The following is an 18,902-nucleotide window of genomic DNA, read 5'->3' on the forward strand; positions in this document are numbered from 1 at the left end:
TGTAACCAAAATTTTTCTTTTGTGATTCAGATTGAGCATGAAATTTTAAGCAACTTTCTAATTTACTCCTATTATAAAAGTTTCTTCATTCTCTTGGTATCTTTATTTGAAATGCAAGAATGTAAGTTTAGATGCCGGCCCATTTTTGGTGAACAACCTGGGTTGTCCTTGCTGATTGGTGGATAAATTCATCCACCAATAAAAAAGTGCTGTCCAGAGTACTGAACCCCAAAAAAGCTTAGATGCCTTCTTTTTCAAATAAAGATAGCAAGAGAACAAAGAAAAATTGATAATAGGAGTAAATTAGAAAGTTGCTTAAAATTGCATGGTTTTTCTGAATTACAAAAGAATTTTTTTGGGTTCAGTGTCCCTTTAATTGGCTCTATCACTGTCTGTTTAATTTCTTATACAGCTGCTATTGTTGCACAAATTTGTTGGTTTATTCATGGATCCATGTTTTTAATTTTTTAACTTGTTATACATGTTTAAATTGTTTATGTAATAAATAACACCATTGTAATCGGTCCAGACCCAGCCTCCGTCAAGTTGGCGCTTTGGTACACTATCCATAAATTATGATATACAGAATTCGCCCATTGACAACAGTTACAACAGGGCATGACATATATTGCCATCACATGAAGGGTAACACAATACAATAAAACAGATCAAATGTTGTAGTTTCAAATATCAAAACCGACGTATCGTAGCATGCAATTAGGAGATTCCTGATTAGGTGGGATAGTAGGGTTTGGGCGATGAAAAATGGAACTCCATTTTATATTATATTAAATGAAATATAATCCCCACATCTATAGGAAGGGTACACAGTGACTTTCTATTCCAATAATAATAAGAATTGGATTCTGTAATGGCCACACCTGGACAGAAGAGTATAGGGGAGAGAAAGAAAATCAGCGGGCAAGAGCCGCTCGGAATATGGGGGGAAATGGGGGGAGGGGAGGGCGGAGCTAACTGAAAGAGCTTAGTAGAATAATCCGGGGGGGAGGGGGATGGGTAAATAGTACTAATATGAGTGTGAATATAGGGGTGGTTATTTCTAATAGTATATATTTGTGGCCAGGTAAAAAGATTATTTATTATTTAGCCCAGAGCTATTCAATGTAGTACCTAGTTTAAAAGTCTAATCAGGGCAATAACTAATGTAGGTTAACAAAGAAAGGACCTCTCTTTATGCAGTTACTTAAGTATAAGACACAGTCATAGCTATGGTAATAAAACAGTGGAACAAAGGATGCTCCGTGAAGTAGAGTAGGTAAATAAAAATTCTAGCTAGGGTAAAAGACCGCAATAGGTTGAGGTGCTGTTGCAAATGATAAAACATATAAATTGTATCTTAGGTAACAGAGCTGTATTATTAGGTTAAGGAGTTAAACCCAAAGGTATAGAAGCTTTAGCTAATATATATCACATGCCATGAGAGCAATAACCGATTGATACCTCTCCCTACTACATGTTGCATAGAGGTAAATGGTATTGATGAATGACCCTATACTAACAAAGGGAACCAAATAGCAAGAGCCATAACAGGAGCTATCTCAAAATGACCATGTAACTTATAGGTGGCAGTTCCGCTGCTTTCACCAAATATGTGCGTGAGTTCATTAGTAATTAGACGGCTGTAATCAAAGTCCTGTGAGCCCAATAAGTATCTCTAGAATATCAGAAGAATATCTTCATGTGCAGCGACACTTGTGAGGACAATATACAGCATACTGTGGTCATGATATGAGGACAATATACAGCATACTGTGGTAATGATATGAGGACAATATACAGCATACTGTGGTAATGATATGAGGACAATATACAGCATACTGTGGTCATGATATGAGGACAATATACAGCATACTGTGGTCATGATATGAGGACAATATACAGCATACTGTGGTCATGATATGAGGACAATATACAGCATACTGTGGTCATGATATGAGGACAATATACAGCATACTGTGGTAATGATATGAGGACAATATACAGCATACTGTGGTAATGATATGAGGACAATATACAGCATACTGTGGTAATGATATGAGGACAATATACAGCATACTGTGGTCATGATATGAGGACAATATACAGCATACTGTGGTCATGATATGAGGACAATATACAGCATACTGTGGTCATGATATGAGGACAATATACAGCATACTGTGGTCATGATATGAGGACAATATACAGCATACTGTGGTAATGATATGAGGACAATATACAGCATACTGTGGTCATGATATGAGGACAATATACAGCATACTGTGGTCATGATATGAGGACAATCTACAGCATACTGTGGTCATGATATGAGGACAATATACAGCATACTGTGGTCATGATATGAGGACAATATACAGCATACTGTGGTAATGATATGAGGACAATATACAGCATACTGTGGTAATGATATGAGGACAATATACAGCATACTGTGGTCATGATATGAGGACAATATACAACATACTGTGGTAATGATATGAGGACAATATACAGCATACTGTGGTAATGATATGAGGACAATATACAGCATACTGTGGTAATGATATGAGGACAATATACAGCATACTGTGGTCATGATATGAGGACAATATACAACATACTGTGGTCATGATATGAGGACAATATACAGCATACTGTGGTAATGATATGAGGACAATATACAGCATACTGTGGTCATGATATGAGGACAATATACAGCATACTGTGGTCATGATATGAGGACAATATACAGCATACTGTGGTCATGATATGAGGACAATATACAGCATGCTGTGGTAATGATATGAGGACAATATACAGCATACTGTGGTAATGATATGAGGACAATATACAGCATACTGTGGTCATGATATGAGGACAATATACAGCATACTGTGGTAATGATATGAGGACAATATACAGCATACTGTGGTCATGATATGAGGACAATATACAGGATACTGTGGTAATGATATGAGGACAATATACAGCATACTGTGGTAATGATATGAGGACAATATACAGCATACTGTGGTCATGATATGAGGACAATATACCGCATACTGTGGTAATGATACGAGGACAATATACAGCATACTGTGGTAATGATATGAGGACAAAATACAGCATACTGTGGTAATGATATGAGGACAATATACAGCATACTGTGGTCATGATATGAGGACAATATACAGCATACTGTGGTCATGATATGAGGACAATATACAGCATACTGTGGTAATGATATGAGGACAATATACAGCATACTGTGGTCATGATATGAGGACAATATACAGCATACTGTGGTCATGATATGAGGACAATATACAGCATACTGTGGTAATGATATGAGGACAAAATACAGCATACTGTGGTAATGATATGAGGACAATATACAGCATACTGTGGTCATGATATGAGGACAATATACAGCATACTGTGGTCATGATATGAGGACAATATACAGCATACTGTGGTAATGATATGAGGACAATATACAGCATACTGTGGTCATGATATGAGGACAATATACAGCATACTGTGGTAATGATATGAGGACAATATACAGCATACTGTGGTCATGATATGAGGACAATATACAGCATACTGTGGTCATGATATGAGGACAATATACAGCATACTGTGGTCATGATATGAGGACAATATACAGCATACTGTGGTCATGATATGAGGACAATATACAGCATACTGTGGTCATGATATGAAGACATTATACAGCATACTGTGGTCATGATATGAGGACAATATACAGCATACTGTGGTCATGATATGAGGACAATATACAGCATACTGTGGTCATGATATGAGGACAATATACAGCATACTGTGGTCATGATATGAGGACAATATACAGCATACTGTGGTCATGATATGAGGACAATATACAGCATACTGTTGTCATGATATGAGGACAATATACAGCATACTGTGGTAATGATATGAGGACAATATACAGCATACTGTGGTCATGATATGAGGACAGCGTATGAATGACATATTTGTACTGGTGGGTTTGTTAAAGCACAAAGATTATGCCTAATTACTCTAGTGTAAGGATCAGCGTGCATATGGCTGGAATAAACTTACTCTAAGCGTGATATCGTGTTGACCTCATGAGGTATGTGGAGGAGGAATGAGTAAGGTTTGTGACTTATGGTTTTACTGACATAAGATTGTGAAGTGGACTAGTGAGTTAATGCAAATGGAGATGATATATTCCTCCACTATCCTTGTTATATAGTGAGTCTGGGGGTAGTTTATAGATACATCAAACAATATGTATAAAGTGTAGGAGCTAAAATATTCATTAAGAGCATCATTCCATATCAGAAGGAGGAACACTATTGTAAATGACACAGATAACCAAGTCAAACACTACCCCTCAGTAACCGTTATAAGCATACTGTACATTACAGCTGAACCAGAAGTTTTCAGGTGGAGTGCATTGCCCGGTATAAAGGCGTATTGGGGCCTCTTATATATACCTATTAAAGAACTATGGCCAAACTTAACGCAAAAACTTTAACATAATATTCTATGGCCTAATAGAAAAGCAGTGTATAAATCTGAGGCGTGGGGTGCTACATGATAAATATGCCAACTACTCCTCTCAACCCACTTAAAAGAGCTGATGGGTATCCATAATGTGCTGTGTAAATCCTCAGGGAGATGTACCTGAATATGTAGCAGAATACCTCTCCTATGACTCAAGTGAGACTTAACTTGTTCCTCTGCAGTATTATGAGGAATATAGTCGCATCGCAGATGGCTGCAATAACATATTAAATTGAGGTAGCTCATATATCCCTAAACTGAACCTCCATCTCTGTGCCGGCCGCTGGCAGAGCGCAGGTGTGATAGGAAGAAAATACAGCTCCCTCATATGGGTAAATCAAAGACATCCTGGACTACAGAAGCCTTGGTGTTTATGGAGAAGTGGCTGCACTATAAACCACTCCCACCGTAGTAGAGCCAAATTAGTTATTAAGATGATTAACTATTAGAACTGGTTTAATTGGAGAGAGCTATTATTCTCATAATCAAGTACAAGATGTGTAGTGTCATTTAGTCCACTGTCCCTAAAAGATATATAGGTGCATAACTAAACTAGTAACTTTTATAAAAACAAAACCTATGTATTATTCTATACTTATTCTATATGCATATGTATTATTCTATATGTATATGTATTATACTATATGTATATGTATTATACTATATGTATGTGTATTATACTATATGTATGTGTATTATACTATATGTATATGTATTATACTATATGTATGTGTATTATACTATATGTATGTGTATTATACTATATGTATATGTATTAACTATATGTATTATACTATATGTATATGTATTATACTATATGTATGTGTATTAACTATATGTATTATACTATATGTATATGTATTATACTATATGTATGTGTATTATACTATATGTATGTGTATTATACTATATGTATATGTATTATACTATATGTATATGTATTATACTATATGTATATGTATTATACTATATGTATGTGTATTATACTATATGTATATGTATTAACTATATGTATTATACTATATGTATATGTATTATACTATATGTATGTGTATTATACTATATGTATGTGTATTATACTATATGTATATGTATTAACTATATGTATTATACTATATGTATATGTATTATACTATATGTATGTGTATTAACTATATGTATTATACTATATGTATATGTATTATACTATATGTATATGTATTATACTATATGTATGTGTATTATACTATATGTATGTGTATTATACTATATGTATATGTATTATACTATATGTATATGTATTATACTATATGTATATGTATTATACTATATGTATGTGTATTATACTATATGTATATGTATTAACTATATGTATTATACTATATGTATATGTATTATACTATATGTATGTGTATTAACTATATGTATTATACTATATGTATATGTATTATACTATATGTATATGTATTATACTATATGTATATATATTATTCTATATGTATATGTATTATACTATATGTATATGTATTATACTATATGTATATGTATTATACTATATGTATATGTATTATTCTATATGTATATGTATTATACTATATGTATATGTATTATACTATATGTATGTGTATTATACTATATGTATATGTATTATACTATATGTATGTGTATTATACTATATGTATGTGTATTATACTATATGTATGTGTATTATATGTATGTGTATTATACTATATGTATGTGTATTATATGTATGTGTATTATACTATATGTATGTGTATTATATGTATGTGTATTATACTATATGTATGTGTATTATATGTATGTGTATTATACTATATGTATGTGTATTATATGTATGTGTATTATACTATATGTATGTGTATTATATGTATGTGTATTATACTATAAGTATGTGTATTATACTATATGTATGTGTATTATACTATATGTATGTGTATTATATGTATGTGTATTATACTATATGTATGTGTATTATATGTATGTGTATTATATTATATGTATGTGTATTATACAAGGGAATTGCTTTTAGCTGTGCCTGCAGTGTTAGAAACCAACACGTGAGTTGTGAATAGAGGCCCCAAGGAGAGGGGTGTGAGCTTTTCACCTTTTGCAAAACAATTGTAACTTAATCTGTGCTGCAATTTTACACAGGGGTTCGTGAAATCAACAATTTTTGTGACTCTGGTGGAGTAAGCACTTATCTCATAGTGGAGTTTGTACCCAGCATGTTCTTAGAAAGCTGTTATATCTACCTACCTATTTATATCTATGTCTGTATAGTCTAGTGTATATCTAATTGCCATGTATTTATATCTATCTTTATTATTATATCTATATATCTATCATCTATATCTATTTAATCTATCTATCTAATGTCTGTCTGTATTTATCTATCTATTATATATATATATAACTGTGATATTAATAAACTAGAGGATTGGTCAAATAAATGGGATCTGAAATTTAATATTACCAAGAGCAAAATTATGCATATAGGATCCAAAAACCCAAAGGCCAATTATAGTCTCAATGGTACATTACTGACTGTAATTAAAGAAGGGATTTGGGAATTATTATTTCAGATGATTTAAAATTTGGTACACAATGCCGCAGTGCAGCCAGCAAGGCCAGTCAAATGCTTGGTTGCATTGGAAGAGGTTTTAGTAGCAGAAATAGCAAAGTTCTTATGCCACTTTACAGATCATTAGTTAGACCAAATATGGAATTCTGTGTACAGTTCTGGAGACCGTATCTTCAGATATAAATAAACTAGAAGCTGTCTAAAGGAGGGCTACTAAATGGTACATGGTCTAAAATATAAAACGTACAAAGAAAGACTCTATGATCTAAATATGTATAGTATAGAGGATAGAAGGGAAAGAGGTGACATGATAGAAACCTTCAAATATATGAAGGGACTTAATAAAATGGAAGCTGAAAGCATTTTTCACAAAAAAATAAATAAATGCCAAAACAAGGGGTCACAATCTAAAGTTAGAGGGTAGCAGATTCAGGAGAAATTTGAGGAAGCATTTTTTACAGAAAGGGTGGTGGATTCATGGAATAAACTTCCATTTGAGGTGGTAAACACAAAGACTGTAAAGGAATTTAAAAATGCCTGGGACATGCATAAGGCTATCCTAAGTAATAATTAACATGTAATATGTGTAGACTTGATGGGACATGCATAAGGCTATCCTAAGTAATAAGTAACATGTAATATGTGTAGACTTGATGGGACATGCATAAGGCTATACTAAGTAATAAGTAACATGTAATGTTTGTAGACTTGATGGGACATGCATAAGGCTATCCTAAGGAAAAAGTAACATGTAATATGTGTAGACTTGATGGGACATGCATAAGGCTATCCTAAGGAAAAAGTAACATGTAATATGTGTAGACTTGATGGTACATGCATAAGGCTATCCTAAGGAAAAAGTAACATGTAATATGTGTAGACTTGATGGTACATGCATAAGGCTATCCTAAGGAAAAAGTAACATGTAATATGTGTAGACTTGATGGGACATGCATAAGGTTATACTAAGTAATAAGTAACAGTAATATGTGTAGACTTGATGGGACATGCATAAGGCTATCCTAAGGAAAAAGTAACATGTAATATGTGTAGACTTGATGGGACATACATAAGGCTATCCTAAGTAATAAGTAACATGTAATATGTGTAGACTTGTTGGGACATACATAAGGCTATCCTAAGTAATAAGTAACATGTAATATGGGTAGACTTGATGGGACATACATAAGGCTATACTAAGTAATAAGTAACATGTAATATGTGTAGACTTGATGGGACATACATAAGGCTATACTAAGTAATAAGTAACATGTAATATGTGTAGACTTGATGGGACATACATAAGGTTATACTAAGTAATAAGTAACATGTAATATGTGTAGACTTGATAGGACATACATAAGGTTATACTAAGTAATAAGTAACATGCAATATGTGTAGACTTGATGTGACATACATAAGGCTATACTAAGTAATAAGTAACATGTAATATGTGTAGACTTGATAGGACATGCATAAGGCTATCCTAAGTAATAAGTAACATGTAATATGTGTAGACTTGATGGGACATACATAAGGCTATACTAAGTAATAAGTAACATGTAATATGTGTAGACTTGATAGGACATGCGTAAGGTTATACTAAGTAATAAGTAACATGTAATATGTGTAGGCTTGATGGGACATACATAAGGCTATACTAAGTAATAAGTAACATGTAATATGTGTAGACTTGATGGGACATACATAAGGTTATACTAAGTAATAAGTAACATGTAATATGTGTAGACTTGATAGGACATGCGTAAGGTTATACTAAGTAATAAGTAACATGTAATATGTGTAGACTTGATGGGACATGCATAAGGCTATACTAAGTAATAAGTAACAGTAATATGGGTAGACTTGATAGGACATGCATAAGGCTATACTAAGTAATAAGTAACATGTAATATGTGTAGACTTGATGGGACATACATAAGGCTATACTAAGTAATAAGTAACATGTAATATGTGTAGACTTGATGGGACATACATAAGGCTATACTAAGTAATAAGTAACATGTAATATGTGTAGACTTGATGGGACATACATAAGGCTATACTAAGTAATACGTAACATGTAATATGTGTAGACTTGATGGGACATACATAAGGCTATACTAAGTAATAAGTAACATGTAATATGTGTAGACTTGATGGGACATACATAAGGCTATACTAAGTAATAAGTAACATGTAATATGTGTAGACTTGATAGGACATGCGTAAGGTTATACTAAGTAATAAGTAACATGTAATATGTGTAGGCTTGATGGGACATACATAAGGCTATACTAAGTAATAAGTAACATGTAATATGTGTAGACTTGATGGGACATACATAAGGTTATACTAAGTAATAAGTAACATGTAATATGTGTAGACTTGATAGGACATGCGTAAGGTTATACTAAGTAATAAGTAACATGTAATATGTGTAGACTTGATGGGACATGCATAAGGCTATACTAAGTAATAAGTAACAGTAATATGGGTAGACTTGATAGGACATGCATAAGGCTATACTAAGTAATAAGTAACATGTAATATGTGTAGACTTGATGGGACATACATAAGGCTATACTAAGTAATAAGTAACATGTAATATGTGTAGACTTGATGGGACATACATAAGGCTATACTAAGTAATACGTAACATGTAATATGTGTAGACTTGATGGGACATACATAAGGCTATACTAAGTAATAAGTAACATGTAATATGTGTAGACTTGATGGGACATACATAAGGTTATACTAAGTAATAAGTAACATGTAATATGTGTAGACTTGATAGGACATGCGTAAGGTTATACTAAGTAATAAGTAACATGTAATATGTGTAGACTTGATGGGACATGCATAAGGCTATACTAAGTAATAAGTAACAGTAATATGGGTAGACTTGATGGGACATGCATAAGGCTATACTAAGTAATAAGTAACAGTAATATGGGTAGACTTGATGGGACATGCATAAGGCTATACTAAGTAATAAGTAACAGTAATATGGGTAGACTTGATGGGACATGCATAAGGCTATACTAAGTAATAAGTAACAGTAATATGTGTAGACTTGATGGGACATGCATAAGGCTATCCTAAGGAAAAAGTAACATGTAATATGGGTAGACTTGATGGGACATACATAAGGCTATCCTAAGGAAAAAGTAACATGTAATATGTGTAGACTTGATGGGACATACATAAGGCTATCCTAAGGAAAAAGTAACATGTAATATGTGTAGACTTGATGGGACATACATAAGGCTATCCTAAGGAAAAAGTAACATGTAATATGTGTAGACTTGATGGGACATACATAAGGCTATACTAAGTAATAAGTAACATGTAATATGTGTAGACTTGATGGGACATACATAAGGCTATACTAAGTAATAAGTAACATGTAATATGTGTAGGCTTGATGTGACATGCATACAGCTATACTAAGTAATAAGTAACATGTAATATGTGTAGACTTGATGGGACATGCATAAGGTTATACTAAGTAATAAGTAACATGTAATATGTGTAGACTTGATGTGACATACATAAGGCTATACTAAGTAATAAGTAACATGTAATATGTGTAGACTTGATAGGACATGCGTAAGGTTATACTAAGTAATAAGTAACATGTAATATGTATAGACTTGATGTGACATACATAAGGCTATACTAAGTAATAAGTAACATGTAATATGTATAGACTTGATGGGACATACATAAGGCTATCCTAAGGAAAAAGTAACATGTAATATGTGTAGACTTGATGGGACATGCATAAGGCTATACTAAGTAATAAGTAACATGTAATATGTGTAGACTTGATGGGACATACATAAGGCTATACTAAGTAATAAGTAACATGTAATATGTGTAGACTTGATGGGACATGCATACGGCTATACTAAGTAATAAGTAACATGTAATATGTATAGACTTGATGGGACATACATAAGGCTATACTAAGTAATAAGTAACATGTAATATGTGTAGACTTGATGGGACATGCATACAGCTATACTAAGTAATAAGTAACATGTAATATGTATAGACTTGATGGGACATACATAAGGCTATACTAAGTAATAAGTAACATGTAATATGGGTAGACTTGATGGGCCTTTTTGGTTCTTATCTACTGTCAAATTCTATGTTTCTATTTTTCTATGCTAATGTATCTATCTACCTATCTATTGTCTGTCTATTTGTATCTATCTATCTACCTATCTATCTATCTATCTATCTATCTATATCTCTCTTTCTCTATTTATCGATCATCTATATATATTATCTATTGTCTGACTATATATATATCTATCTATCATCTATAGCTAGCTACTGTATCTATCTACCTATCTATTGTCTGTCTATTTTTATCTATCTATCTATATATTATAGTCTCTGTCTCTGTCTCTTCCTCACATAGATGGGGGAGCTACTCTAGTCCTTCTAGCAATACACAAGTAAAACCTCCGCCCTGTTACATTGTCTGCACTGTGGCTATGGAAACGCAAACACTCTCTTTAGCTCCAGCTCAGTGCTGCAGGAACAAATGAAAGATATTTATTTCCTTTTTCTGTATTAATCAGCAAAACAGATGGTTAATTAATGGTTAATGAAAGGTAGTTTCAGAAGTCATCTTGTGTCTCTATCTAATCTGAAACTAATTAGCAATGTAATGATGAAAATATAAGTAGAATTGCTTAAATAATCATTTCAACATGATAGGAATAGCCTAGGAAAAGGTTACATCGTTAAACTTCAAAAATATAAGACGTTGATCTATTGAACTGGAACTAATACGTAAGTACAAATCTATTGTCTGCATGAATGATGATTGAATGAATGTGTCATGTGTGAATGGGTTAAAGCACACATTATTATTCATATAAAACTGCAACCAATAAAATGATAAAAAGTAGCAACTAAAATCTATTAACACATATACTGAGATTAGAAGGAACGCTTGTGAGTGCAGCACTCATACTGCTGTATACCTGCTCATTGGTGGAGAGAGACGATTCTCACTTCTGTGCTGCTAAACACAGACAAGTTTCATAAAGCCTGAAAAGAAAAAGATGTCAGTTTATTCAGGGGCCAAATACACATAAAGCACCGAACTTTAGGTTCAATATAAAAAATGTTTTCTTTTTGTTTTAGTATCTAAATAAATGATGGGCTTCCACAGCAGACATAGCCAAAATTGTACTTCAAATTTGTCTTCTACAAAAATGGAAAATTCTAGGCACTCCTAAGCATATATTTAAAAACTAATACAGTATTTAAAAATAAATATACATATATACCTGTCTTGCTAGAATGAATCTGCATGTGATGGGAAATAGATTAGCAATGTTATTTAGCATCTCTTTGATCTTAATAATGTGATTGCTTAAGGTATGAGTATATCTCACTGGAGATATCATATGTCATGTGACCAATGATGATGCAATGTATTATGCCTGTGATGTCATCAGTAATGTTATTCTTGCTGTCATATTTGATGTCATTAACAAAGCCTGAGTTGAGCAGAGTTTAAGGTCAAAATATCAGTAAATATTAATGAAAATACATTAGATTATAGTCCGATCACAAACAAAAACCGTTAGGTTTGGACACAGGACTACATCATTTATATGAAATTTAAGGGATATTATCATTTTTTTATTCTCTTGGTATCTTTTTGTTGAAAAGCAAGGACATTTGCTTAGGAGCTAGACCATTTCTGGAACACTATATGGCAATTGTTTTGCAAGAATGTTACCAATTTGCAAGGGCACTAGAGGGCAGCACTATTTTCTGTCATGAATTGCTCCAGATGCTACCTAGGTATCTCTTTAAAACAAAATATCACGGGAACGAAGAACATTTGATAATAGAAGTAAATTGGAAGCTTTTTTTATATGGTTTGTTCTGTGTGAGTCACAAAAGAAAATGTATGAGTTTCATATCCCTTTAAACGGAATAATTAGGTTAAAATCTAGAAAAACAACGTGATATTAATGCAAATATTGTCATAAAGAGGTTCGTTATAATTAAAAAAGCTTTGACAAATACACATATTGTTAATAATTAGGCATTTTATAAAACTTTTTCCTTTACACTCTTTTCTATTAATGTCGCTGATACTTAATCCTTGCTATTCATTCGAAAAGGTCATTCAAGGTTACTGCAAACGTTTGCAAGAAGTTTGCTATTAGAAAAAGAAACTGAATTTGCCAGACACGGAAATAAGGCACTTACAAAACCTACAGATATCGTTTTTGAAACTGGTGATAACATAAAAATTCTCCATAGACTTTAATGGAAATAAATGTTTTTACCACCAGTTTCAAAACGTTACCACCTGAATAGACACTAGGCCTATGGCTGCGATGTGTCTTGCGCTCTATAGGACACCTGTGTTTGCAGCACTGTTATATTAGTGCTCAAGACATAAACTCTCCCGAGCCTACTTCAGTATGCTCTCAGTAATAGGAGCTAAGGATTATCAAATAATACCATCAGAAAGAGGTTCATTTGTAATAAAAGTAAATTCGCCAAACCAATAATGAAAATAGTGCTTCCAATTAGTAATGGCTTATTGTGATCGGTCAGCAATGAGAAGGGCTCATCTGTAGATGTCAACATGCAGAGAATGATCTATAGATTGTGATAAACCCGCTTAGGCTCAGATTACAGGTAAAGAGCAAAAATATTACTGCTAACGCCATTCAAATGAAATCAATAGCGCTACAAGTTGAAAGCAAAATGGTAGCACTAACACCTAGTGGTCTGATAGCCTTGGTAAATCCCTCACTTCATAGACTTCTATGGAGCACACTACAAAAATCTGTTATGGCTTTTGCTCAAGCACTAACCCAAAGCTCCGTTAAGCCCAAATGCGCTAAGCCGAATGTGCGCTACTACATTGTTGAAATAGTTTTCTTATTCACTCAGTAGAAAATGTTATTTTTATGTTTTATATTTATATATATATATATATTTATTATTACTATTATTTTATATATATATCATTAAAATCTTTATCTGATCCTTCATTGGGTTGTGCTTTCAATTAGCAAAAACAGCTATTGAACTTACAAAAATAAACCTAGATTAACAATTTCCCATACACGTTAAACTCTACTGCTGGTATAAGAAGTCATTGGAAACCAGTGTTACAGTACACAAACAAATTTAAAATAAAAAGAAATAAAAAGATCCATATTTAATGTAGTTATCTGAAAAAAATATAAATGAACAGCTCCTTTTGCAGTGTCAGACAATAAGTATGAAAGCTTCACTTTTGTTCTTAGCCAGTCCTGAGGTTTTGTGGTGCTGCTGACTTGTAGCAGTATCACTAGCTACTACTTTACCTTTATTTAAGTTTAAGCTGCTGCCAATAATGGGTTTTTATTAACAAAATAATTTGGAATGACCCACCTTAAAGGAACATAAAACCCAATTGTTTTTTGAACAGCTTTCCCATTAACTACTATTATCAATTTTATTTAAAGGGACACTGAACCCAATTTTTTTCTCTCATGATTCAGATAGAGCAGCAATTTTAAGCAACTTTCTAACTTACTCCTATTATCAATTTTTCTTTGTTCTCTTGCTATCTTTATTTTTGGTTCAGACCCTGGGTAGCACTTGTTTATTGATGAGTGAATGTATCCACCAATCGGCAAGAACAACCCAGGTTTTTCACCAAAAATGGGCCAGCATCTAAACTGACAATCTTGCTTTTCAAATAAAGATACCAAGAGAATGAAGAACATTTGATAATAGGAGTAAATTACAAAGTTGCTTAAAATTGCTGCTTTATCTGAATCACGAAAGAAAAAAAATTGGGTTCAGTGTCCCTTGGTATCCTGTGTTGAAGGTGCAGCAGTGCGCTATTGAGAGCTAGTTGAACACATCAGGAAGCCAATGTGTGCAGCTTCCCATCAGCAGCTAGCTCCCGGCTCCTAAGCCTACTTAGATATGATTTTTAACAAAGGATACAAAGAGAATGTAGCAAATTAGTTAATAAAAGTAAATTGGAAAGTTGTTATTAATGAGGGGAAACATTGGGGTTTCATGTCCCTTTAACAGATATCAGGTTAAAAAAATTTTTTTTTCAAGAAAACACTTTCTAATGTATTTCTTATATATTCATGTGGAAAAGTTCTCCTTTATCTGTCACAATGGGGCCGAATTATTAAGCACCGTATTGTGCCTAATACATCTGTTTCCGCGCGAGTCATCAGGCTCGCCAGAAACAGCTGTTAAGAAGCAGCGGTCTTAAGACCGCTGCTCCTTAACTGGTCCGCTGCCTCTGAGTGGTGGACATCAATCAACCCGTTCAGATACGATCGGGTTAATTTACACCCCCTGTTAGTGGGCGTGAATCTGCAGGGGCGGCATTGCACAAGCAGTTCACCAGAACTGCTTGTGCAATGCTAAATGCAGACAGTGTATGCTGTTGGCATTCAGCGATGTCTGTCGGACATGATCTGCTGAGCGGATCATGTCGGACAGACATATGATAAATCGGCCCCTTAGATTTAAATAATACGATAAGAGCAATGCATATATAAATGACTAATCACAATGTGATATATAACTGTTTTATTTTCTACAGAGATTAAGTGGGACAATCTGAGGACAGCGGTGTGATGCATTCAAGAACTTATTTGTTGTTAGAAAGAGAATATCAAGAGTTAAATGAAGCCCAAATATTTGTGAGTTTGCTCATATTCTTTATCACACTGTACAGAGAAATAATAATGTTTAAAATGTATTAGTTGAAAGATTGTCATGCTTGAGCTTTAAGAACTAACTGTACATTATATTACCAGATCTAGTTTGTTATTTTCTAAATATCCTTCAGTAAGTGTGTTTAACCCTCACAGTTACAGAGCCCCTAGTTGTTCAGCATATGGTAACTTTGTCACAGTTTGGGTGCTCAGCCCCTGAGGGCTCTAAGAAAGTCCCTACACCCCTCTCCCCCAGCTGATCCTTGATAAAAACCAGTGTTAGCATAGAATTAGCAATAGTCCTTATAATCCTACTCAGAATTCATTTAGTTAACAAACCAATGTGACTAAAGAGACTTTGTATGGAGCTTGAGCAGACCGCTGCTCCATAACTTGTCCGCTGCTCTGAGGCGACGGACAGAAAACAACCCGATCGAATATTGATTATGATCGGGTTGATTGACACCCCCTGCTAGCGGTTGATTGGCCGCAAATCTGCAGGGGGCGGCATTGCACCAGCAGTTCACAAGAACTGCAGGCGCAATGATAAATGCAGAGAGCGGCGGACAGAAATCAACCCGATCGAATATTGAATACGATCGGGTTGATTGACACCCCTACTAGCGGTTGATTGGCTGCGAATCTGCAGTGGGTGGCATTGCACCAGCAGTTCCCAAGAACTGCTGGTGCAAAGATAAATGCCGAGAGCGTATGCTGTCGGCATTTATCGATGTGCAGCAGACATGATATGCTACTTCGTATCATGTCTGCTTGCACATTGATAAATTTGCCCCTTAGAGACCATGAAATCTCTAGGACTTTGGATAACCAGCTAGATGCACGTTGTGTAAATCTATTACATTTTAGACAGAACCATAAGCATATGGAACAACATTAGGGGGTGGGGGGTCCCATCTGTTGCCCCCCCCCCCCAATACATAAACAGACTTCAGACCCCTTATTTGTTCTTTAAAATGAGTTGCCCTGTGTTCACCCTCTGCCATCTGATTGTCATAAGAATAACTATCTCTCAGCTTTAGTTCTGTTTTGGGGGTTACCGGGTAGAATGGCCAAGGAAGCAGGGTGCAAATTGCCCACAAGGCCGCTCTTTGTGATGTAATCAGTGCAAGTGGAAAAGGTGCTGTGCTTAGTAGTTTAGTTTCTTTATTTTTTCTTTTAATAAAGTAATTTAAATGTGTATCTGTCTATATTATGTGCATAAAACATATATATATTTATTTATAGGTGTGTAGAGCTTTGTGTAGCTGTAGATATTTTTTTTTTTTTTTTGACAGAGCTGTGCTTGCTCGGCCGAATTCCCAAATTACTATGCACTATGTAGTCCTTAGAAGTTCTGGTTACTTAGCTGTAGGCTGCTCTACTTGCAATGTCATAGAAGAGGCCCCATGATAACCATGGATCCACTAACATTTTATTTATTTTTTTGTAATATTAATTATATTATTTGAAAAGGTTGGGTTGATGCACCTGGGCTACTGGGTAGTAATTGCCCCTCCTGTGCCAACAGCTGCCAGTCCCTCCTCTGGGGGTTACAGGGCTTTTTTAGAGGTATTTCTTACCCGTTCACAATACTAATATATCATAAAACTCCACAGGGTTTTCATGTCATTTTATTTATGAAGTGAATATAATATAAATTAACCAGGCAGTAACCTCATTTTATTTGTGTTTATATAATGGCTCATAGATCCATGTTTCTCTGAACTAATAAAACATTTTAGGAATCAAAATACTTTAGGTAACTGTATGAATGTAAAAATATGTGATATTTTGGGAAATTCCATAGTGGATGACTTATGATACAAATTTTTTATGTTTTTGGATTAATATGCTAAGTAACGGCTAGATTACGAGTCTTGCGTTAGGCTTAAAAAGCAGCGTTGGCCGGTCTCAACGCTGTTTTTTAACGCCCGCTGGTATTACGAGTCTTGCAGGTACAGGCTCACCGCTCACTTTTTTGGACAGACTCAGAAATGCCGCAAATCCACTTACGTAAATTGCGTATCCTATATTTTCAATGGGACTTGCATAGCACCGGTATTACGAGTCTGCCAAAAAGTGAGCGGTACACCCTCTCCTGTTAAGCCTGGTACCGCATTTTAAAGTCAGTAGTTGAGTTTTACACTACAACGCTGTAGCATAAAACTCTTAACTAAAGTGCTAAAAAGTACACAAACACACATAAGCTACCTATTAACCCCTAAACCGCCGCACTCTCGCCTCGCAAACACTAGTTAAATTTTATTAACCTCTAATCTGCCGTCCCTAACATCGCCGACACCTACCTACATTTATTAACTACTAATCTGCCGCCCCCAACATCGCAGCCACTATATTAAAGTTATTAACCCCTAAATCTAAATCTAACCCTAACCCCCACTAACTTAAATATAATTTAAATAAATATAAATAAAATAACTATAATTAACTAAATTAATCCTATTTAAAACAAAATACTTACCGATAAAATAAACCCTAAGCTAGTTACATTGTAGCTAGCTTAGGGTTTATTTTTATTTTACAGGCAAGTTTGTATTTATTTTAACTAGGTAGAATAGTTACTAAATAGTTATTAACTATTTGATAACTACCTAGCTAAAATAAAGACAAAAGTACCTGTAAAATAAAACCTAACCTAAGTTACAAATACACCTAACACTACCACTATAATTAAATTAATTCCCTAAATTAAATAAAATTATCTAAAGTACAAAAAAACAAAACACTAAATTATGGAAAATAATAAAAAAATACAAGATTTTTAAACTAATTACACCTAATCTAATCTCCCTAACAAAATAAAAAAGCTCCCCCAAAATAAAAAAGCCCTACCCTACACTAAATTACAAATAGCCCTTAAAAGGGCCTTTTGCGGGGCATTGCCCCAAAGTAATCAGCTCTTTTACCTGTAAAACCCACCACCCACACAACCAACCCTACTCTAAAACCCACCCAATACCCCTTTAAAAAACTAACACTAACCCCCTGAA

At 34.0% G+C, this 18,902-nt stretch overlaps 1 protein-coding gene across 1 annotated transcript in view; it reads left to right on the forward strand.

Moving 5' to 3' along the window:
* The first annotated feature begins 11,737 nt into the window (after positions 1-11,737).
* UBE2U (ubiquitin conjugating enzyme E2 U) overlaps positions 11,738-18,902 on the forward strand; it is a 169,010-nt gene continuing 161,845 nt past the window's right edge. Inside the window, exons 1-2 of the mRNA XM_053693081.1 lie at positions 11,738-11,971; positions 15,777-15,876. Of these exons, the coding sequence (XP_053549056.1) occupies positions 15,811-15,876 (66 nt within the window). The 5' untranslated portion in view covers positions 11,738-11,971; positions 15,777-15,810. The remainder of the gene's footprint in view (positions 11,972-15,776; positions 15,877-18,902) is intronic.

This window comes from Bombina bombina, chromosome 10 (genome assembly GCF_027579735.1).
Source record: "Bombina bombina isolate aBomBom1 chromosome 10, aBomBom1.pri, whole genome shotgun sequence".
NCBI lineage: Eukaryota > Metazoa > Chordata > Amphibia > Anura > Bombinatoridae > Bombina > Bombina bombina.